General features: G+C 38.1%; 2 protein-coding genes across 2 annotated transcripts in view; one reads left to right on the top strand and one right to left on the bottom strand.

Annotated features, from left to right (window-relative positions):
* The first annotated feature begins 143 nt into the window (after positions 1-143).
* LOC113225864 lies at positions 144-965 on the top strand. The gene is made up of 2 exons (XM_026458321.1): positions 144-337; positions 380-965. The coding sequence occupies exons 1-2, from the start codon at positions 220-222 to the stop codon at positions 745-747; spliced, it is 486 nt and encodes a 161-aa protein (XP_026314106.1). The 5' UTR covers positions 144-219; the 3' UTR covers positions 748-965.
* A 2,583-nt stretch (positions 966-3,548) lies between these two features.
* LOC113225720 overlaps positions 3,549-24,926 on the bottom strand; it is a 27,558-nt gene continuing 6,180 nt past the window's right edge. Inside the window, exons 5-14 of the mRNA XM_026458125.1 lie at positions 19,689-19,934; positions 19,126-19,251; positions 17,473-17,602; positions 15,937-16,076; positions 14,014-14,168; positions 13,655-13,839; positions 10,796-10,959; positions 9,666-9,891; positions 6,809-6,920; positions 3,549-3,677 (exon numbers count right to left, since the gene is read on the bottom strand). Coding sequence (XP_026313910.1) covers positions 3,549-3,677; positions 6,809-6,920; positions 9,666-9,891; positions 10,796-10,959; positions 13,655-13,839; positions 14,014-14,168; positions 15,937-16,076; positions 17,473-17,602; positions 19,126-19,251; positions 19,689-19,934 — 1,613 coding nt within the window. The remainder of the gene's footprint in view (positions 3,678-6,808; positions 6,921-9,665; positions 9,892-10,795; positions 10,960-13,654; positions 13,840-14,013; positions 14,169-15,936; positions 16,077-17,472; positions 17,603-19,125; positions 19,252-19,688; positions 19,935-24,926) is intronic.

The following is a 24,926-nucleotide window of genomic DNA, read 5'->3' as shown; positions in this document are numbered from 1 at the left end:
GTTTGTAACGGGGTCAGGGTATATTTAAATAACGAATTTTGATAACGAAAGCTCTTCACTAACAAAATCTTAAAATCAAAATTCAATCAATGAAAAATTGGAGACAGGTTTTCTTTTCGTAATATTCCCTTCCAAACGAACCCACGGGATTATTAAATATTTACAGGTATCGAAGCAAGAACACCTTCTACTAGCACCGTGGAACGGGAAGAATACGAAATGGCAACTACCCAGGAAAACCCACAAAATAATGTTTGTCCAGAGCAATTCGTGGCCGCCCCTGACGTTGCTGAGGCGAGTGAGGTACCGCCTTCCAGTGAGTGTAATACTCTTGAAGAACGCGACACAACTGAAACTTCATCTAAAGCCGAGGGTGAAAAAATCGAAAATAAATTGTCGCTTGAAGAAATCCATAATCGGTACCATATCTCCGAAGAAGACAAGGGGATGGAATCTGGTTCCAATGACTCTCGTATAAAACGCGGCTTCCAAGAAGACTGTACACACTGTCTAAGGTCACTCCCAAGATGTCGGTACACACCTACATCATCTGATGATGAAGAAGAGGAAGAGGAAGTAAATTATGACTGGGAGCATTATTACGCAGACGTGGACTTATATGAAGAAATAGGCTATGTGCCCGACGAAGCGGGAGACGTAGAAAGTAATTACACAATTGACCTCACATTATCCCGTACTTCACTCGATGAGTTGAATTCCAAGGCGTCGACTAGTAAAGATAATTAGGTTGGGGAGAAATTTGTGCCAAAATTCAAGTCATTAAATATTATAAGTAATCGTGATTAATATTAGTAATTTTTAACATCACTTTAAAGGTTTTTATTCGACTCTCATTTTATGATCGAATAATCACCTGTATATAAATTTAATCAAATGTGTTGTGATGCTTTGCGAAGTATAATTTTTTATTGTTTGCTATACCACCATTACTCTAAGCGAAATTACATATCTAGCCAATATAAAAATAATTATAAAGAATATATTTTTTTTTTCATATACGAGTATATAATGATTGTGCGTGTAACGGGATCAGGGTATATTTAAATAACGATTTCGGCTATATTATTAAAACTATTATTAACTTTTTCTCCAGAATAATAGTAATAGTAAGCGTTTTATTTTCAATTTTATGATACTAAGTGAGGGGACTAACCTGTCGTGCGCCTGGTGGTAAGCGACACGCCTGTCCGTAAAAGTTGCAGTGCCACTCAGAGCTTTAAATCATAAAGATTTGAGACATAAGTTGATAAGTCCCATGTCCCTGTAATTTCATTAGCTTATAAATACTCTCACTGCTGGGCACTGGTCTCCTCTTTCAATGAGAGAGCTTAATCTGCAATTTCCGGACGGGTCTAATACGGATTGGGAACTTCGCACACATTAAATTGCTTTGCGGGTGTGTGCAGGTTTCCTCGTGACGTTTACCTTCACCGAAAAGCTCGTAGTAAATTACAAGTTCGGATTCGAGCCTACGACCCTCTACTTGAGAGGCGGTAGGTCAAACCATTAGGTTACCGCAGCTTATAATAATAAATTAGAATGATAAATGATAATCCAGCCAAATAAATAAAATATACCCTGTACATCTCAGTGAATTATTTGGTGTTGTACTTAGTGGTATCTATAGACATTGTACAATATCTATGACTGTTTAAATCTTTTCAAAAGGCCTAAGTAAGTACTAGGATAACAAAAATTTGAAGACAGTTTTTATTGAGTCTTCGTTTTGTTTTTCTATTTTTCAAATTGGTTCACAATATGGGCGCTGTATGCTGACATCTGGGCTAGACTTCCTATAAGTACTCATATAGATGGAATACCCTAGATTGAGACCAGGCAATTGGTGTGATTGTCTGGCACATTATTATATTAAATGTACTAAGTACATATTCGTATCAAGTAATAAAAAATATATTATAAGCTCTTAAATATTAAAATCTTAAAATCAATACATATGTAAAATTGGGGACAGGGTGATTTTTGTAAGAATATAACGAAAAATATTATGGAATACCGTTCCCAATGAAACCACGGAATTAATAAATAATTAAAAATATGTCAAAAGTAAGACAAAACCAATTCATAATCATCCAATAAAAAATAAAATCGGCAAATGAAAATATAATTGCAGTAACAATGGAGATTCGTAAACATTTCTGCACCAAATAAACGTTACTGTCAGTCAGAAACTACACTTTCCTTGTACGTTTTTATTTCTTGTTAGTTAACTAAAATTCTTTTCACAAAAATTATGACTAAAATTAGTTATTATTACACGCACACAAATTTCATTACATTTTCGGGAACAATAAAACAACTTGTAAGATTAAACACTTGTATTTTTGTACCAAAAACTATATTACTATTAATTTATTGTGTCTATATACCTACCCTTTTATATCAACTGTATTTTAGAGTTAACTTTTTAGAGGACTTGTTCAAATGTATCAGTATTAAAATTACATCAACGTCCAGCTCACTGAGCAATTCAGTACTTTTTGTGTAACGTAGTAATTGTATAAGGATTAAATACACAAAAAAATTATTAAATAAAATAAAAAATAATGGGAAAAATACATGCTTTTTGTTGTTTGATTATTAACCATTTGTGTTCTAATGCTGGATTACACTTAGCTACAGATCAATAAAATACAAACTTTCACTTTTCTATCTGCTGAATGAACAAATGTACATGTGCAGTAGAGCTCCTTGTGAAAGAGTTCGTCCAGGGTAGTACTACTGCCACCTTACCTATTTCTGCCGCCAAGCAGTAATGTCAGCATTACTGTGTTCCGGTTTTGAAGGGCTAGGGTGCTGGTGAAATTACAGGCACATGGGATTTGTCAACTTATGTCTCAAAGTGACGGGCACAGTGGTAGGGCACTACCGCTAAACTTTGCAATTTAAAGCTCTGAGTAGCACTATAACTGTTATGGACAGGTGTGTCGGTTACCATCAGGTACACGACTTGTTCGTCCCGTCCCTGTATGTTATAAAAAAAATTTGAACCATTTTGGAACTAAGAAAATTTTGAAGAGTTTGCATAGGATTAGTTGTGGCCATAGTACTTACGTGCTACTTCAATATTTCAGAGATTGAAGTGAAACGAATACATAGATATTGAAATATTCATTATTTTACTAGTCCATTAACTAATGGAGTGGTGATTTATTATATAAAACAAGCATGTCACCTGCAGTCGGTAGTTAGTATAATTATTTATAACAAAATTTATTTTGTCGCATGTATTGTGTTTTGACACTAAATAGCATGCTGTAAGTATGGAAGGTAGTCCGCAACGTCTCTGGCATCTGTGTTATAACTTCTGTGCCGTGAATTATAGTTAGATAAATCGTTTTTGCGTTTTGATTACTATTATTTAGCCTGCGTTTTGTAGAATATAACCTGTATACAACTTTAAGCCCAATCCAATTATTATTTTCTACAGCCTTAGAATTCTGCTTGCGAGTCGGCTATATTCAATAAGTTATTTTGTTCAGGTATCAAGCCGACGTAAAAATAAAACTTTACCATATTATTGAACTTACGGCTTGCATTCCTGCTCTCCAGGTGACCAGTTGGCTGACAGCTTCACCTGCGTAGGCAATGTCTACCAGAAGGCCCAAGGCCACGCATTGCACAGGGTAACAGGTTAACTACAAAAGAGTTATACATCACGGTCAGCTTCTAATTTAATGGATCACACTGAAAGCATGTTGTTCGAAATTAAATAAAATTAATAAAACATCAACACCGCTTCCCGTTATTCATAAGGAAAAACTTAATAGTCGTCCTGAGGATCCTCTTTTTAAAGACTGTAAAAAATTTAATGTAGGTACAAACCTACTATACATACATAGGCACTAGGTAGAATTAGGTAGGGTCGTCTGTTAAAGCGACTTGTCTGGCATCGATTGATTTTGCTACGCATGCGTCGGTATACTGAAAGCATCACAGATTGGTAGATGCATATTGTTCCCGGATTTATTGCAATCTGTAATTTCTAGTTGTACTATACAGTATATACACAAGCCTTACGCGGTCTTTACTGTAGGTACCAAAACCAGACGGGCCTTATAAGGGAGCGAGGGGTAACTCCCCTCCGTTTTATGAATCTAACGGTCATCTCTTTCGGCGGGTTTTCATTTCATTCGAAAATAAACAAACAAATATTAAAAATTGATCACCAACAATATAAACTAAATATATTTTTGAAAAATGAACAGAGCTTTACTTGAAGATCAAAATGCAATCCTGCACTTTACCGTTGTAATTCATTTAGACATTAATTATCAATCAAATTAAATTCCAATAAAACTTCACACGATATAAATATCTTGTTGAATTATTATATCGTGACGTCATATTTTTTTGCTGTCTTATGACTGTTTTTTGTTCCATATATATAATATATCGAGTCGTAACCCAACCATTTTTACCTAAACAGCGTTTTTTATTGCAAATGATATTTTAAACTAATGGACAAGGGCGCGTCGACATTGCTCGTCAAAATTACATCAAATAGAATTTATAGCAAAAGCGAAGTTAATCGTTTTTATGAAAGTTTTTTTGTATTTTAGTGTAACCGACAGAATCTGTATTAAAAAATCATAACATAAGCGACCCCACTTGTAATCGCAACCAACATATTAGTACATTACTATTTTCGTCGTTTGCATATTTTTAATCGCAAGTGTCACCTTAAACGACTGAAAGCTTAAAAAAAATCTTTATATAGGATTATTGACCTACTAACAAATTACAGGATAGCAAAAATAATGTGAGCGCCAAAAAGAATTTATATTGTTTGAGTTTGATTGAAGGTAAAATTGATTAAAAGCTTAGGCAACTTCCATTCGAAGCATTGACTTATAATTATATTCTAAGCAATCAATTGCTAAGATTTTTGTGTTGGTGGTTTTGTATAATGCTCTATTTACTTTTTTAATGGCGTGGTAACAGTAGACATCATACAGGTTATTTTGCCGAACAAAAAATAAAAATAAGTAAGTTGGGGCAAGATGATTATGGTTTTGGTGTACTTGTACTTGTACTGTATATATTGTTAATGAACCATATTTAATTTATATGCTTTTCTGAGTACTGAAACCTCTTAATTAAATAGCTTGCAATACGAATAAAATAGTAGAAGACTGGATTTCGTTTACATGATCGATCTCGATTAATAACAAATATAAATGCTTTTTCTTGTTTTAGACCAGGCCGCGTAATTGCAAAAGAAAAACCATCCATGGTGGGTAGTCGGAAGACTATGATCTAAAGAACTAGAGGCGTAAAAAGTAGGACGCCACGTAAATCGGCAAGTAAATAGTTAGCAGTAGGTACGCGTTATGTCATTAAAAAGACGGGCTAAAAATTAAAATAAAGGGTCTGTCAGTTCAATGAAATATTTAGGTGAAAAAAAACCTGTTAAATCAGATATGTTAAACAGGAAATCGAGCTCGTAAAGTACATTAAAGAAATGGAGACGAAGATGGATATCAACTTGCAATAAAAAGCAATATCGCCCACCCTTAGATATCTGTAAGATATAAATTAATTAGGATTATTTGTTCTCGAAGTTCCGTAACTGTTGTTTCATATACCTAGATTACATAAGTGAGGACTTTGTGAAGTCTAAAAAGTTGTTGTTTTCATTTGTTTCTACCAAAACCTAGAAATTTTCCTAAATAGAGGCAAGGTGATCCCCTGGATCATCTTGCCCGTACCCTTAGGATCACCTTGGACACCCCGGTGTCCAAGACGATCCTTTAGTAGGGTTTTAAAATATATTCAAATATAATAATGAAAGATCAAAAAATAAAACGGTTTTAGTAAGACGTGTGAATAGATACATTTTCTATCATTCAACGCTTTTACATCTGCTTTAAGCTGAATATCTTTTAATCTACCACAAATCTCCCTTAAGGAAATCATCATCTGGTACACCTTTCCCCTACACCTTTTGGGTCCTCTCTAAAAAATAAACTTTACAAAACAATTTGATAGCGGGCGGAGTTAAAAAATTGTTTCTTTTCGTGGCCGGGCCGCTTCTTAAGGACCTATACTTTTACGGAAACGCTTGTGAATACGAATAATAACCAGATCAAAGACAGTGCCCGTCTATGAGGAACCGACAAACGTTTATCTGTACAGGCTCCAAATCGACACGAGAAGGCATGAAGTACTTCTTCAATTGTCCATGGCTGTGTCACCAGTAATTACCTTGCTGGTACTTTTAGTTAAATTATAATGGCGACCAGTAAAACATATTAGCTAGTTTCTACCTTAAAATACAATTATAAAGTACACTCAGAGTCGTATTCTAAAACTCTACTCAATACTCAAGTCAGGACTTGTGTATTGCAGTGAGCACTGAAAATCATACTCAAATCCTTGCCATTAGGATCGTATTTCCAGTGCTTGAAATCATACTCAAGTCTGCTCAAGTCCTGACTTGAGCATTGAGTTGATTTCTGGAATACGACTCTTAGTCACAGTTATACAAATGTTACTTTTTTAAAGTGTAAATTTAAACGCTTTTGAAATTGAGATTCACTTTTTCAACGAAGAGGCAAGCAAATGCTTCCAAACTGGAATCACCACGTCGAAAAATCGAAAAGTTATGGCCTGGGGAAGCATGTATCACCCTTGTCCATATTGTCACGACGTTCTTACATAAAAAAATCGTTTTAACAAGTTTTTAGTGCACCACCCCTTACACCAGGTACAAATCAATTATTACTATAAATTTTTGTTACAAACGTAACTAAGATATTGTACACACCGTGACTAGATCTAGTAGTTGATAGACGCCTTTGTTTGCTATAAACATATTTCTGTATTCATCTTTCCATACAACAGCGTGCCAAATGAATGTTAGTAAGGATATCATCCATCTGCAAAAGAAGATAAATATACATTGTATGTTTATTCTAAGTATGTTAAAACAATACACCACTATGCATTTGGATGACAAAACTCCTGAGTGTAATGCGTTCAGCTCTTTCAGACTATTACTATCTTTGTGTTTCTAAATAATAATTTTAACGTAATGATCTACATAAAAACAGCAACTTTGGGGCTCTTACTCATTCCTCTCAAGGGAAAATGACTTACGAGTCAACGAAGTGTTTAGTTGAGTTTAGGATTTGGATTGTAATTAGCTTTTGTATGAAATAGAAATATGTATATTGAATTCTGAATTTATGGTCAGGCTGTTACGTAGACGTCAAACGAGTCGACCTTCCCCTTTATAGCACGGGAATCCTGGTGGAAATCGGGTTGCGGAGGCGTAGTGGTGAATCTGCGTGATCCATAGATTCCCACAGCGCACAGTAGTGCAATGGCGGAAAAAAGTATTTTTTTATCGAGTTCTTAGGTTTTTGCGATTGTTACACATAGGAAATGAAACTATTTTTCCGGATTTAAATCGCGTATATTTGTTTTTTCAAACACACCTTTGTTTGTTGGTTTGTTTGAAAAAACAAATATACGCGATTTAAATCCGGAAATATACTTTCATTTCCTAAAGTATTTTTTGTGAACATTTATCATTTAAACAAATTTTACATTATATATACAACACTATACACTCCATAGACACAAAAACTACAAAAACAAATTGCCAATAGTTGTACATTACGAGATATATGTCTGTGATTACAAGACTAAACATATCCGATGCAGACATAACTATTAGTGCAAAAACTTCTGTATTCTCAAGGTTAATTTTATATTAGAATTAAAATTGTTATTTTAATAGGAATTTACGATACCTGTGTTTTTTTAAATTGCCTAGAAATGTAATCTTGTCGAAACGCATATAATAGTGAAAGGATTTTATCTTTTTAATATAGAAATATTTATGTCATTTACGTTTTAAAGAATGCTTAATTTAAGACCAATACATACTTCATACATTTAAAGTTATTTGTTTTTACCGCCGTTGACCGCTGCTTATATCACTTAATTGATTTATTAGTCTGCCTAGATAACATTTTATAAATTTTAGCTGCCACCAACTGCCCCCATGGATGTGAGAACACTTTAACTAACTACCCTCAAAATCAACGATATAAAATCGTGACCGTCAGGATGGCTGGTCGCCTGTCGCATCTGGCACTAAGTGTATATTCAAGAATTGCTACCTATTTGCTACCTTTTCTAAATAATTGCTACCTTTGATATATTCTGAGATATTAAAAAATAATTAACCAGCCATTCTGACGTCAGAATGGCTGGTCCCCACTTTGTTCAGCAGATTTTCCAGAAGTATGTATTACCAATAATTGCTACGTATTTGCTACTTTCACGAATTAAAGGTATACGCTTCTTATCTACATTAGTTAAAAAAATTTAACCGATTGAAAATTTCACGAAGAAGTGCCTGATTTAATTAAAAAAACCAAAGATTTTAGTGCTTTATTGCCATAATACAAAGAGCAGGCGTTGGTACTACTTCGTAAAATTTTCAATCGTTTATATTTTTTTAGTAATGTAGATAGGAAGTGTACACCTTTAATTCGTGAAAGTAGCAAATAGGTAGCAATTATTGGTAATATATACTTCTGGAAAATCTGCTCCCTTCATGCTGAACGAAGTGGCGACCAGCCATCCTGACGTCAGAATGGCTGGTCAATTATTTTTTTTATTCCTCAGAATATATCAAAGGTAGCAATTATTTCGAAAAGGCAGAAAGGAGTAGCAAATAGGTAGTGATTCTTGAATATACACTCAGTGCCAGATGCGACAGGCGACCAGCCATCCCGACAGTCACTATAAAAGTCTAATATTGAAAGAAATATTTTAAACGAAATATTTTCATTTATTTGTAATAAAAATTATTAATACCGAAATTGTTAATTATACGTAATTTTGTTATCACAAAAATATTTATTTCATCCTTAAACACCCTATAAAACCAATAGTCTTGTTTTACTTTAAAAACATAACATTTTTCGCGGTACTATACAAAGTGCGCCACGAAATGTTAATTATACGTATACTTTTATTATGAAAAACATATTTATTTCATTCTTAAATACCCTAAACATACCAAGAGTCTTATTTTACTATAAAAACATAATATTTTCCGCGTTGCCATACAAACACCTGGCCAAGAGGGTAAGCCGGGGGTTTTAGTGGGATGACCTCCGCGGAAGCTACTCCCACTAAACCTTGAGCACCCCCGGGATCGAGGGTATGCATAAAGCATTTCCCCCGTAAACAAAAAAGGCAGTTACGTAGACGTCGTAGCCCCTATTTTCTAAATTTGTCAATTATCGCAGAAAATGTTTCTTTTGTCGCCAGTGAAAGTTCCGTTCTGGGAGAGAATCGTTGCAATTATGAAAGACAGTTACTAGTTATAGTAGAATTGTTCAATTTGTGGAGTAAGGTAGAGCAACATCGCAGTTTACACAACAGCTAATTTATCAGAGTGGATTTTCTAAACACACCTGACACACAGCAGCTAAAAAAATGTAAAATAAAGGCTAGCAAGTTAGAAATTACCATTGACATTATATGTAATTTGGAGGACCAAACTCCAACCACTGCTAACACGAGTATTGGTATTGAAAATCATTTCTTACACCACCGTTTCAGGGCCTAACCAAAGTTTATAATATGAAAGATAGTATCACCTGTTGCTGACGATGCAATGTTTTTCTAACGAACGCAGCACAATGCGCAGCATTTTATTGCCAAGTTTGTTTATCGACAACGGCCACTTGAGCTGCGGGTAAACGCAGCATGACACAGTCTTTTGTCTGATCGTAGTGCTTGTCAGTATACGGAGTATTACCGCGATTATCACTTGAACTTTTTCTAACGGTGGCGTTTTTTGCTCCAACAATTTGTACACGAGTTCTGAAAATTGGTTGATTACAATGTAAATAACTACACGATATATAATGATAGTGTGTGATCCCGTGGAAGTAAAAACATTAACATAATATTAACTTTTTATGAAAATGAAAATTCTAACTCAAAAGTTTGTGGAATTATATCTATTTGCCAAGTTTTGTTGAAATCGGTTGACGGAAAGTGGTGACAGCCAATAAACCGAATTATATTCTTGAAATTCGAATGCATGGTTCCACTCTAATTTAAAGAGGAACCACATTTCCAACAATAAATGAATCAGTTCACAAATGTCGGAGCAATAGCGTAACAGAAACACAAAAAATACAGTCTAATTAAGAACTTCCTCCTTTTTTGAAGTTGGTTAGAAATTGCTTCAAGAGTAAAAGAAGCTATAGCTAATAAACTCTTTTTGATTCCACTAGGGGTCAAGTACGATCTCCCTTAGGACTGGCGGCTTAATAGACATCCTGTCAAGTAAGTAGCAGGTATTATTAAATGCTTCTTAGACAGAGTAAAAGTTGGCTATTTTAATTTTTTACTATAAGTAGGCAAATACAGTGTATTCCGTATGTAATTTTTAGTATGGTTAACTACAGTTTTGATAAAAATTCTGCGTAAAGTTAAATAGAATACCAAAGTAGTCTGCGTGTTTAAAATTGAGAATCATACCAAACAAATAATTAAAATTTTGTTTTACATGCGTAACTTGTTGTATTTTTATACTGAAAATGTTAAGAGAAGGTCTCGTAAAAGTCAGGATTATGAAAAAAACGGGCATACGACAGATTTAAAGCAATTACAAAAGTTCCTTCAGCACTGACAATATGAATCAATGTTTTGTCTTTTACAGAATAATTCCCTACACTCATTTGACAAACCGTATGACATTAGAACTACAAGCTCTTACGTAATAATATGATCAAGCCGTGGGAATTGAACATGACCTCAATCGCGTCTTCTCGGGCCTTGGTTCCCCTGGTGCTCATGCAAGTCTGGAGTACTCTTACGCACCAATACAATAATGCCAACTCGAAAGGGCTTTCTGAGTACCATTCTATATACCACATTATTCTACAAAAAAGCGGACAATCCATATAGTTGTATAAACTTATCTAGGGCCTTGCAATGAGTTCACAATGACAGTTGTCAGAAGCGACCGCGTAAAGTAGTTCCTATACAAAATCTTCTTGCGTTCCTACAAGAAGCTACTTGTGAAGTGCTTTATAATTTGCCATCCTAAATTGTAAGTATTTTAAGCAGTCGCTAGCGAAGACCGTCGCTGTAAATTCATGGTAGAGGCACTGATTTGTGACGTTCTATTACGACATCACGTTTTGAGACTATGGTTGCAATAGGTCACAGGTAAAAACATACACATTATAAAACTGTGAAAAATTTGTTATTTAAAATTGCACTTTATGTCATATATTTACAATAAAAATAAGTAAAATGTATTGTTTATATGGTTTTTCCTGTGACTGAGAGTTATTGTAATGTTTATAGTGCACCGTGTATTTTTAGTATTAGGTATTGAAAGAATCTAAAAACATTTGCGCCACACGTTGGCGCAACCAAGGAAACGGGTAATTCGAAAGTGGTTGTCGAAACACAAGCGTTTTCGCATATGTTCATTTTGTTGTAATTAACGTTTTGTTGTTATAAGTAGGCTGCAAGATGACTACAAAAATTACAATTTTAATCCAAATGTAGGAGACATCAAGATGATTCATATCCTACTTGCTGGTTCTAGAGATATATTAAAACTATTTATGTTGCAGGTTTTTGTTATTTTTTTGCAATGTTGGCTGAACCAACGACAGTCGTTATGTAAAGAGTGTATTTATTACACCAAAGTAGAATATTAAATATGTTGTAAAAATATACAACGAACACTTTAATATGACTTTTCAATTTAGTTATTTGACAGCGCGTAATAGCCCGTATTAATTATATTTTAATTAGCTATTAATTGTTGATTTGACTTGTCAGGCCGGATTCATTCCCTAGTTTACCATCCTTAGATATTATATTATAATGTTAGAATATTTTCTTCAAAGACCACTCTCTCCAATAAAAAAAGAATCATCAAAATCGGTTCACAAATGCCGAGGTTACACACATACATACAAAAAAAGCAGTCGAATTGAGAAATTCCTCCTTTTTTTGAAGTCGGTTAAAAATGTTAATAAGCAATTTAAATTTCTTCATGTATGATTCAGAAATAGTAATAAAAAACAAAATATAAAAACCCCCATGCAAAATAGCGTACTCAAATGATCAATAAAATAACTATCAGTGGTTGTCGAGATTAATCCAAACAGTACAAACTCGGTGGGTAATAAAATTTAGTTACTATGTCCACAGTTCCTGCTCCACCATCAGACCCTATTCATCAGGTTACCATGCCGGACAGCCACGCAGAGGTCCCAGGTTCGAATCCCGGGCCGGAAGAAATATATGTATGGCAAACATTTATTTCTCCCGTAAGTTTGGGTGTAATTTGTGGTTGTCTATGTGTGCGTCCTTGGCACCCGCAACACAGGGTTTCCCTAGTGCGGGGCTATGTGTGTGTGCGGTGTTATTATTAATATTATAAACCAACTACTCGTCGAAACGAATACATTGAACCCAAACACGATAGTTCTGCTTTAAGCAATTGAGGAGTTCGGTAGTTTGCAGACTGATCTGGTTGCAGCAGCATCAAACAAAGGTTACCACATTATTTAGTGTCATCGGACTTACGTATTATGCTAAATATCAAGTCAAGTAAAGATAGGCCAAATGGAAACGATATAAACATTAATTGTATTACTTATATATTATGACCTTTAAACAGTTACATAGATGTTCATCGAGCACAGCTAAGAAAGATCCTGATTAAATTAGCATTCAAATAAAAAAATATCGCTTCAAGATCAGTCCATACATTTCGGAGCTTCTATGGCCACAGACACACAGATACACGTAGCAAGTAGCAGTAGAGCTCCTATTGAAAGAGTTCGTCCAGGGAAGTACTGCTACCTTACCTATTTCTGCCGCCAAGCAGTAAAATAAATAAACAAATAACGCGCGCACACTCATGGCCCCGCACTAGGGAAGCCTTGTCGCATGTGCATGGACACACACATAGACAACCACAGATTACACCCAAACCCACGAGAGAAATAAATATAGGCCAAATATTTCTCCCGGCCCAGGACCAATCCAGCATGATAACCATTCAGCCACAAAGGCAGTGTTACTGTGTTCCAGTTTTGAAGGGTAAGTAAGAGTGCAGGTGAAATTATACGCACGTGAGACTTGTCAACTTTCTCAGGGTGACGGACGCAGTGGCAGTGCCCCTTAGATCGTGGCGATTTAAAGCTCTATATGGCACTGCAACTGTCGTGGGCAGCGTGTAGCTTACCATCAGGTACACGACTTGTTCGTCCCGTCACTTGATATTATAAAAAAAACATGGTCAAAGGCTTCAAACTCCCCCCTTTTTACGTCGAGGGTTAAAATAAGCAATGACATTAATATGCCGCCATCTGGTGAACATAAAAACAAGGACCAATAAGTATTTTAATTGAAGGAAAGAAAGAAGCGCATATTTATTTCATAATTAATTGCCACAAGATTAAATCAGGGCAAAAGAATGATGACTAAGTAGGTATCGTGGAATACGACGTCAAAATCAAAATTAGCCTAGACGAAATAATTTCAATAGTGAATCAAAAGTGTAAGAAGCTAGAGCTGATACAAATATTCACTAAAATAATTTTACCTTCTAATGATATTGTGTTGGGAAGAAATGGATTTGTTTATTTTTGGTAATACGATTGTAAAAGCCTGTAGGACAACTTTCCGAAGCTCACTAAATAGTACTGCCGTCCAATTAGTTCTTAGGCTACAGAGCCCCGGATCTATTAAGTACATTAGCCCGGTGACCCAATGTAGATGCTCAGCCATCTGAAAATATGTATGCAAAGAGAAGAAAAATTTTGACGTTTGACATTTACCATTAAAGCGAACTATACCTATCACCGTCGTCGTAGTTCAGCATGAGTTGTTATTATTTTAAATTTTTTTACGTTTTAAGAGCTTAAAGGTTATTAGGAGCATTACACTAAAACATATACGTACCCAAGTATTCTGAGGGCAAGTTTTAAAGAAGTCCACTGACAAGTAGATGAGCATTTTTTTGAACTGAACGTCTTGTTGAGAAGGGTTGAAGTTGACTGTCCTTGTCCAATCGTTAAGGGGAGGGAGCTCGGTTACAACGGAGAGAGTCAATACGTCTGGCAAATAAAATAAAGGTAAGTAAGATTATTTAAAGTATCTGGGGGTGATATATTCTACAAGAACTCGTTTTCGAGCAGCTGTTCACTTGGCGGTAGCGCATATAAGCATGAAATACGCGGGCGAGTGGTGCCATCTCGCGCCCGCGCTCTGTGGCTGTCGCCCATACACGGAATTAGTGCGCCGCGCTCCCGACCCGATCCGCGCCTGCTCTCTGTGTTTTTCACAGTTGTAAGTCTGCTCGCGTGGATTATCAATATCCAGCCATTTTTGTCGTTGATAACCAGGTGCTCTACTACAGGGCATTTTAATTTGATACAGTTTAATTTGAGGAACAATTTAATATCGTTTTGTTAACCTTATTTGTAATCTTAACGACGTATGTAGGTTTGGGCGCAGTAATTGTATTGTACTTAACCAAATATACAATAATATCTAGGTTATGCACACGCCTTTAATTTCATGTGTAAGGCCTTCCACCCAAATTTTACCACTCATAAAATTATGATAATGCTGTTGTTTGTAGTCATTATGCTTTCGAATCATGCCAAATCAGATTTCACTGTGATCCTAATGGAGTCTATAAATTGATATATATCTTGAAGCGAAGAAAAAGATGCTTCAAAAAGTCGTAGCAAATAAGAAATTCTAAACAGCCAAGTTTACATTTGCAGTCAAGTAAACGCTTTTTGGAGATTGCGTACACAATTCGACGTTTACTCATCCTTCTGGTTTGTTAAGCTTTAAAATTCATTGTTTTGCTTCATCGAGAAATTTATAATATCAAATAGCAAATAGGCTTCTTATAGCCAAGCCTAGCAACTGAACGTGAATTTAATATATCGACAGCTCATTAGACAACTTAATATTCTATGGTTACTGATGTAGGTATCATTAAGATTTGAAGAGACAAGTACTTGATCGCACAGTTCCACTTTTAGCGCACCACGTGTGAAGTGCATATAAAAATAGGACTTTGAAGTAATAAAAGGACATATCTTACTTTTTACTTATACAGTCATTGTTAAATATGCAACTGTATCCACAAGGTAAAATTTGCATTAAACTTCACTATTAAGGAATGTAAATTTTAAAAAACACTATTTGGTTTTTTTCTCTCTTTAAGCAGAGCCTGTCGTTTATTACCTTAGATATAATTATAGCATTGTTCCAAGTTAGATGATACTACTTGACTTATAAATATTTTTCACGTTTGTTCATTCTCTTCCACAAAATCATAATCTACGTAGGCCCCGGCAATGCATTTGACGCGCATCCTTTAAAAGATATTTCTATAGGCTGCGCAACAGATTTCAAACGTTGATTACTATGATCGTAACATATCTTGTACATAAATCAATTTGTTGTTAACTATTATAGGGCCCATTTTCATGTGATCGGAATAAGTTTGTCCTTAAGAAATATTTTTCTCCATATAAATAAATATACATATAATATTACATATTATTATTTACATTATCTGTAATACTATCATTATTAATATTACATATTATATTATATTGATTCGCATGGAAAAAAAACAGCACGTTGGAAACGCACTTTCTATTATTTATATTTAAATTACTCATTTTTTTACGCTCATAGCCCTGAACCAATTACACCCAAACTCACGAGAGAAATAAATGTAGGCAATACAAATATTTCTCCCCGCCCAGGAATCGAACCCGGGACCTCTGCGTCTCTGTCTAGCATGGTAGCCGTTCGACCATGGAGACAATTACTAAATATTATTATTTCTTATCTGACCTTGCATAAGTGTGTTGCAAAATGTAGCCAATCTTTCACCGAAGATGTGCAGTAGGACATTACTGATAACCGTCATAGTGATCCGCTCATGGCGATGCCCTCGAGCTCGGCATTCGTAGCGATAAGCCCAGATGAAGCATCTAAACAAATTTTATCGTCAACAATAAGACGTAGGCCGCTCTCAAACTGCACTACAACCGGTCCTGCATCTTGCTCATTCACCTGCTTCTCACTACCTCTCACTACCTCTCCCAGATCGACCCTGGATAACATTTTATATAAGGCACTTAACGTAATAATTCGTGCGTATCACCGTTTTCTTATGTACACTGAATAGAGAGTTTACGTCAAATCCACTTCGTAAAATACAGAACAATAAAATAAAAGCATAGAGTACAAGATATTTCACAAGCAAAAAGACATTTGCCATCCACCGATCATGTGTGACAGCCTTCGGTGTACTGTACAAATGTTGTCATTGGAGTCAACCATCATATCACATCCTTGGTTTAGTACAACTTTATAACACAAAACTAAAAGCAAAAAGTTATAAAAAAAATTATAACTTTTTGCTTTTAGATGACACACGGAAAGTATACCAAAAATGTGAAGTTCCACTGTGAACTTTATTTTCAATCGTATTTTTTGAACAAGTTTTTAACTAAACTTTACCTTGTCGTTTTGCTACTAAGTATTTGCAAGTTATAATCTTTCTGCAGAGGTGGTCGTTTTGCAATGTAGTCCTTATGCTGATCAGGTCATTTTCAAGATATGATATCATAATACCGGCCCATGTAATATGTGATTAAAGCACTTTTGGCATATGATGACAAGTGGCTTTGTTATATTAAGAGTACGTTGGCTGCTACTAGACGGACTGTAAGCGCGAAGTCGATAATATACAACTGCATGCAGTCGACACTGACTTATAGCAGTTATAACCGCGGGCCTATTTCACGACCTCCGTGTATTATATTTATAATACTATATATTGTCGATATGAAAGAAGTTTTACTTTTTATTAAGAAAATAAACATATCACATATCCAAATCCTGAATTTAATTTTATCAACAAATTCACATCCGTAATGCCATTACAAAAAAAAGTTACGAATTGTGCAAATGATAAATCCGCCGAGAAAAGTTTTACAAATTGTGTTTATGTTTTACCATTAAGTTGATCAAACCTTCATGTGTGTTCAGCAGTGGACGTCTTGATGATGATGATGATGATGATGATGTATCTAATCGTTACCTTTTACAGTTAGAACTAAATTATATAAATAACTTAATTATAAAAAATTTCAGACAAAAAAGAAATATATTTTTTTACAATGTCAACTGCTACTTTTGGTTCTCGGATTCGGTCACATCGACTGCAGCCAACGCTTGCAGTTGAACTCTCGACTGCACACAGTTGAGGTATCGACTGTATACAGTCGTGGTCTCGAGTGCACGCAGTCGATAGCACACATTAATTGCAATCCAACTGTTGGCAGCCCAAAACGAAATTGTTAGATAATACATAATGTTAACCTCTGTGCGTAGTCGTCCGGACAGGGAAGGCGTTTGGCGTAATCAGGATGATCAGCGACATAATTCTTCATAGTTTGTAAAAGCACCAAAAGGAGTGACAAAGTTGTCGACATGTGAACAGTACTTGCACCTATTACGTTATTAAAATTTAATACATTGTGCTTGCAATATATATGAATATATAAATTTAACAGAGTTTGCCAAGTGGTAGTGCGTAGTTACCATTAAAATGAAAAGTCTCAGTTTATCCGTAAAAGAATCATCGCATATTATTCGCTACAACTCAAATTAATATACATGGTGACTTTTTTGTTTCACTATATTTTGGACCTATTCTACCCACCAGTATGAACAACTTTTTTAATTTTAAGAAACCCTCGAATATCGAAAATATTGATAAATACTTAGCTCGAGAGCGTTTGCGCACTACGTTCGATTCGTATCACTTCCGGATCCGAGAAATGACGGCCCGAAACGTCTCAGGGATGATCATTTTATCTCTAGGTGTACAAGCGACATCCGAAGTGGGTCCGACTTTTCTAGATTTGTATAGCCTCGGATTCGGAACGAATACGAATCGGATACAGTGCGACCACGATATGAGTCCTTTATGTAACATATCTGTGTAGGTACCCTCTTTCGCTACTACTACTACCTTCATCGCTTGTGGCTTTATCATTGTCATTCGCTTTTTTATGAGTGACAATGGTAACGTCAAAACTCCGTCACACGCTTAAGGTTACGCGATAAGTGCCTATCGCTGAGCTACCGCGCAAGCGCTCATACAATTCTTTCACTTATGAGCATTTGGCTTCGTACGACTGCACCTTTGTGAGCCCCTTGTGATGACACCAGGCGCTCACTTCGAGGGAAAAGGAACCTACTATACTACCAAGGATTAATGATTAGTCAGAGTCAGTAGGTTATTACAGCGTAGGTGTTTTCGATTTCTTATGAGACTTATGTATCTGTTACGTAGTAACTATCAAGTAATCTATGGTAATGCTACAAGTAATCGAGATGAAGGTAGTCATGGACTGCGAAAGAGGGTAGACAGTTATATCGGTTCTTAAAGCTCTCATCAACCGCTGGACAATCATCCCGTGACCATGGATCGTATAACCATTCCGAAATATCAAAAAAAGAACACGTACAGTAGTGAGAACCCTGTAAGTAACTGATAATAATTCAGTATTGAATTAGACTTTGCTATGGCCTAAGCCCTCTCGTTACATTAGACCCTTGCCCAGCGGCTTAGAGGGGTATTTTCTTACTTACTCTTGGTGTAAAAAGGCCACATCTACAAAATTACTATTTTTCAGAAGGAATTTAGGAGATTTATTTAGGAAAGAAATTATTCGAAACTTTTTAAGCTTAATTATAAAATTTCACTTATACGTAATTTTTTTCATGTATTTTTCGTATTATTTTTCATGTGACAAAAGCACTTTCGACGTATGAACACCAGTAGCTTTATTACACCAACGGTACGATTTTGTAAGTACAGAATACGAAATAAATAAGAAAATTCTGTTAAATAATCAGAATAAAAATTAAGGAATGCTGTTCTTAATTTTTTTTCTGTAACCAGAAAGAAATTTAAGAACAACATTCCTAAAATAACTTTAAAGATTAATTAAGTAGAAAACCAACCTAATTTCAGATAGATACTGTCAAGATCTGGGTTGATTTCAAATAATGGCAAAGGTTTTTCAGGAAAATAAGGATTGAAACGGTAAAATATATTCTCAAAAATATTTTCCTCCATTAAATCGAGACCTGAAAAAATTAAAGCTGTAAGTTTGAACTTTACTGTCCTCTTTGTATACAAAAGTTTTTCCTAAATATCGATGTTTTCTATTAAATTACGATTGCAGCCAATCCTAGTGTTTTGTTATGTGATTACATAAAAATCAGTTATTTGAGCGAAATAAATTTGTATAAAAACTTAAAAAGCGAGTATGCAAGTGGGTGTTATTGAAACGCATTACGTTTTATATTTGCGCAATATAAAGGTGGTTGTAAACAGTAACGTTTTGCTTACGACACATAAATGCAAAAACTTTAATGTTACACAATTTGAAGCAGGGTGACTTTATCGAACTGCTTTCCCTACGGAACCTGATCCGATAATTTTTTTCTTACTCCACATAAAACACAATCGGATGATCGAAGAATTTGTAAGGAAGGTAATGTTATTGGAGATTAATACTCACAATTGTCGACCGAATCACAAGCCAATAAAAACACAATGTCGAGATACGCTGGGAATCTGTGTGGTGTAGCTATTGCCAACATTCTGACCGATGTCTGGTATAAAACTTTAGCTGAGGCAGCAAGAATTTGCTGCAACCTGGCAGTACCTATCCCTCGCTTTGAGTTAGGAGCTGACATTTGCCAAACCAGCGCCTTAGACACCATGTCAAAGATGTCATCGTCCTCCGAGCGCATTAAGAGGTACCCTGAGAAAATTCGGGTAAAGAACCAATTGTCTTCCGAGAATAATTATCTTACCACGACATGGTACCGTTAGGCATAGTATTTTTGTGTTAACCTTTACAGTTGTAGGTACATGCACAAGTTTACATTAATATGATATCTCATTGCTAATTGAATAAACATCATTTTTCGCCCTCGAAAACGAAACTGACTAGCTTAACTATGGCTGAGTGAGTAAATTTATAAATTGCGCTGACGGCGAAAAAAAACTTTAAACCCAGCATAAGGATCCGTAACAAACACAGAGCATCAATAAGATCTGCTGACTCTGTGTGTTGCTCATTTGGTGAAGAGCTCGGCCCCGGCATGGCAACTGAAGCTGGTTCAGGTCCAGTCAGATCGAATGTTTTCTTTGTTTTCAATCTTTGTATCAATAATAATAACAAAGTAGTGGAGTATTTTCACAAAAAACATATGAAATTGTATATCATAGTAAAACATAGGTATATTCAATAAATAAATACAACTATAACCTGATTATTAATACAAAGATCGAACGCTAAGAAAAAATTCCTTCGGTCCAGCTGGATTCAAACCAGCGCCTTCTAGCAGACCGTGCTAGACCCTATGCTATTAGCTGGCATGCCACGGAATGAACCAGCGGACCTTACGAATTTTTCTATGTGCTTGTTGCAAATCTTTGGTTTTGGTTTTCAATGCCTTTTTAGCACCATCTGTGAGAAATCCTTTACAGCTACCAACAGCTGACTAGAGATGTCGCTCTAATAATTAAAATCACTAAGTTTAAAGCAAAAATAATTAATTTTTCTGAATGTAAAATTGCATGTATGTTTACTGAGGATGTTTCACAATCATGATATTTAATTATTTTTTGTGAAATTACTATAATGACTGCATCCGTGGCCGAACGGTTACCATACCAGACTGCCACGCAGAGGTCCCAGGTTCAATTCCCGGGCCGGGAGAAATATTTGTGTATGGGTGTAATTTATGGTTGTCTATGTGTGACTATGCGACACAGGGTTTCCCTTGTGCGGGGCTATGTGTGTAGGCGGTATTATTATTATTATTATAGTATTTATTTTAAACTCTCGCCTCTCCCAAGGCCTAAAAGATTAATTTTGAATTTTTAAATGGGAGAGGCGGTATTTCCCGGCAATGGCACAGTCGGCCGGGGTCAGGGACTCAGGTCCAAGAATCGGCGAACAATACGTGCCGTATCGAGCAGGACCGCCTTCTGCATTTGTGCTGGAAGCGACACGCCACAGAAATCCAACCGCCTCAAGCTGTTAGAAAGGCTGACTGGAATTAACCCATTTGCGGACAAAACAATTGGGATTATTTCAGTGGAGGCCACATCCCACATGTCGGTGATCTCGTGCGCCAGGTCGAGATACTTCCGGCGTTTCTCGGTTTCAGCTTTCACGAGACCCTCGTCATGCGGGATGGTGACGTCCACAAGAAATACCCTCGACTGCGATCGATCCAATATCACAATATCAGGCTTATTCGCAAGAATAGTCCTGTCCGTGATAATAGATCGATCCCAATAGATTTTGGTGCGGTCATCTTCGAGTATTGGCTCCGGTGAATACTTGTAATATGGCAACCTCTGTTGCACTAGTCCGTACTTGAGAGCGAGCTCTTGGTGTAATATTTTGGCTGCCTGGTTGTGTCTGTGCAAGTACTCAGTGTTAGCGAGAGCGGAACAACCGGAAACAATATGCCTAAGTGACTCTCCGGGACGGCCACATGCCCGACAAATGTCTACTGTGCCGTCCTTTAGGATATATTTCCGATAGTTCCTCGTCTTGATAACCCGATCCTGTATTGCACAGACAAAACCTTCGGTTTCCCCAAAGAGGTCCCCGAAACGCAGCCAATGTAGGGAGGCTTTACGATCCATAAAAGGCTCGTGGAGTACCTTGAAGAACCTCCCATGGAGCTCCTTCTCTTTCCATACGGACTCGCGGTCAGAGGTGCTAAGCACCACCGGGTCTCGCCATTCCTCTTTGGCCAACGATAAGGGAGTTAGCCCTTTATCACATGTGACAACCTCTCCACGAATCACGTCATCCGTCATCGTCAAAAAGTAGTTTCTGAGACTGCATATCTCGCGGTTGTGCATGGTTTTGACACTTAATAGGCCTCTACCTCCACACTTCCGCGGGACATACAATCTCATAACTGACGATCTCGGATGATGCATTCGGTGAGAGGTCATCGTCGTGCGGACTCGTCTATCCAGAGCGTCTAATTCCGTCTGAGTCCATTTGAGCACGCCAAATGTGTACATCAGAACAGGCATGACCCAGGAGTTATAAGCTCGGATCTTATTAACGCCTGACAAATAGCTGTTTAGCACATTTTTCAGGCGCCCATAAAAAACCTCGCACACACCCTGTTTCACGTCTGCTTCCTTCACACCGATGGTCTGCGACATGCCCAAATACCGGTATGTTTCAGTCTCGGAGAGTACCCGCAGGTGATTGGTGCCAATATTAATGCCATCAGAATGCATGACACGTCCCTTCTCAACATGGACCACCGCGCACTTATCGATCCCAAGCTCCATCCTAACCGAACTGCTGAAATCGTTGGTGATTGTCAGCAGCTCCGTCAATCTGTCAGCTGTGGGGCCGTATAGCTTGAGATCATCCATGTAGAGAAGGTGAGGCATTCGCGGCCCACCTCTCCGAAACTGAAAGCCTGTGCCCGACCTCTCCAATAGAGTACTCAGAGGGTTCAGGGCCAGGCAAAACCACAGTGGACTCAGACAGTCACCCTGGAAAATACCTCGCCTTATTTCTATTCGGTCATCCGCATCCGTCATCCGCCGACCGTCCAGACTCAGGATCGTTCTCCAACATCCCATGCATTGCCCGAGGAAGTGTCGAGCTGCACTGTCAATTTTATACAGTTCGAGGACCCTCGAGAGCCATGAGTGGGGCACCGAGTCGAACGCTTTCCTATAGTCTATCCAGGCAGCGGAGAAATTCCGACGGTTGCGTCTGACAAGTTGGCCAGCGACCGCGTCGATGAGGAGCAGCTCCTTACTACCGCGGCTACCGCCCCTACATCCGTTCTGAGCCTCAGACATCACACTGTTATCAACAATGTGCTGACTTATCTTGGAGCTCAAAACAGATGTTAAAGTCTTGTATATTGTACAAAGACAAGTTATGGGGCGATACTGTGATGGATCCACGGTAGCATCGCTCTTTGGAGCTAAATGAGTGACCCCAGTAGTTAAGAAGTTTGGGAGCGTCCCACTCTCAAGGGCACTTTGGAACTGACGAGCGAGAGTAGCGTGGCAGCACCAGAACCCCTTCAGCCAATAATGATGCAGTCCGTCCGGTCCCGGACTTTTCCAGTTCGGAGCCTTGCGGACCGCTACCGCTACATCCTCTTCGGATATGCTGATGGGATTCATAGGCGCTATGGTTGCACATGCTCTCTCGACCGCTTCGAACCATGGACCCTCTTCGTGATCGACGGGCTGCGACCAAAGCCTTCGCCAAAAGGCGACCACTTCTGCTTTGTCCGGACGCTCACCCGTCAAGACCACATCAGGACACTCCAGTGTCCTATAAAACTTCTTTTGGTCACTCATGAAGAGACGATTCTGATACCTCTTCACCCTTTCGGAATATCGCCGAATCCGCTTGCCCCAAGCAGCTATCTTCTGCTTCAGATCATCGATGCGCCCTGTCAGTTTTCGTGCAAACTCCGGTGAGTCTACAAAAATGTTCTCACCGGGGAATGCTTCTCGGACAAAGCGCATCACTCTCGGCCTTGTGACTCCTGATCTGAAGCTAGTCAGTTTGCCGATGAGGACCCTGGCCCATGCTATACGACCCTCAATTCGCCTCATCCAGGCTGGCTTAGTACTAGTCCTAGGAGTAGTGCTGCCAACCTGGTGGTTACCGCCGGGTCTTGTTGGCGGCATCCTGACGCCGACAAATTGACACACAGTCATTGCGGCAGCGAAGAGAATTGAGTCTGTCTCCCAAAGGTCTGCGCATTCCTCTAAAAATGAGGGAAGCATGTTGTTAATGGCCCCAACGGCATCCCGAACCTTGATACTGAGAGGCACTCGAGGCAGCCGTGGCCTTCGCTCAAGAGGCACGTGGCGATATTCCAGAATCGTCTCCTCCAGACTACTCCTCAACGCTTCCAAATCCAGGGCGACTGTTCCCCAATCACTTTCAGTACCACCCGTATCCGGCTGCTGAGCACTAGGTTCCCTGTGAACTTCCCTGCTGGGAACAGGAGAACGCTCCAGGCTGGGTGGCTCTTCTTCCAGTGGAGGAACAGCCTCGCATCGTAATTGCTCGAGTTCGGCAGCGCTAAAAAGTCCTGAGCGCTGTAGGTACCGAACCCGGTCCGCCAGGTTTTGTTCTGTGACGGTCAAAGTTGGCTCCAGCCGAAGAAATTCGCGGTACATTACTGCTCGATAACCTGTCCGTCCGGTTCCCGAACCTGAGGCCCTAAAATAGGCCCGCATGGCATTTTTATTCATATCAATCGTCCATGCCATGCGGCGCCGTACTCCACCAGAGGCGGGTACCGATTGCTGGGACCAAGTTGCCCCAGCCCCTGCCGATACCATGCCAACTGGTGGTGATGGATCGTGAGTAGACTGGCCGGATGGTCGGGCCAGTCTGCCGCGGCTGGGGGCCCGCATACTGCCACGCCCAGCCCCAGCTCCAGGCGCGCCCCGGCGATTACCCCCGGGAAGCGGCCCTATTCGCTCATCGTAACTATTGTGCTCCATCATTTACGATGAGCAATTTTACACCCGGGGTTTTCACTCACTTACCCCGGGGAGACCGTTATTTACCCTATTTAACGCTGAGACCAGTTCCTTGACACGGTTCTGTACATCAATGAACTCAAGCGCTGACTGTTTGCACTACTGAAACGGTAAAGTGACATGATATTCACTGTGCCGTTCCACCAGTGGGCGATGAGGTCGTCACATCCCTACGCCG

The sequence above is a fragment of the Hyposmocoma kahamanoa genome, unplaced genomic scaffold, assembly GCF_003589595.1.
Source record: "Hyposmocoma kahamanoa isolate Upper Pololo Valley unplaced genomic scaffold, ASM358959v1 100021, whole genome shotgun sequence".
NCBI classification, from domain to species: Eukaryota; Metazoa; Arthropoda; class Insecta; order Lepidoptera; family Cosmopterigidae; genus Hyposmocoma; species Hyposmocoma kahamanoa.
Note: the sequence above shows the minus strand (reverse complement) of the source record. Positions and strands in the feature narration are given on the sequence as shown.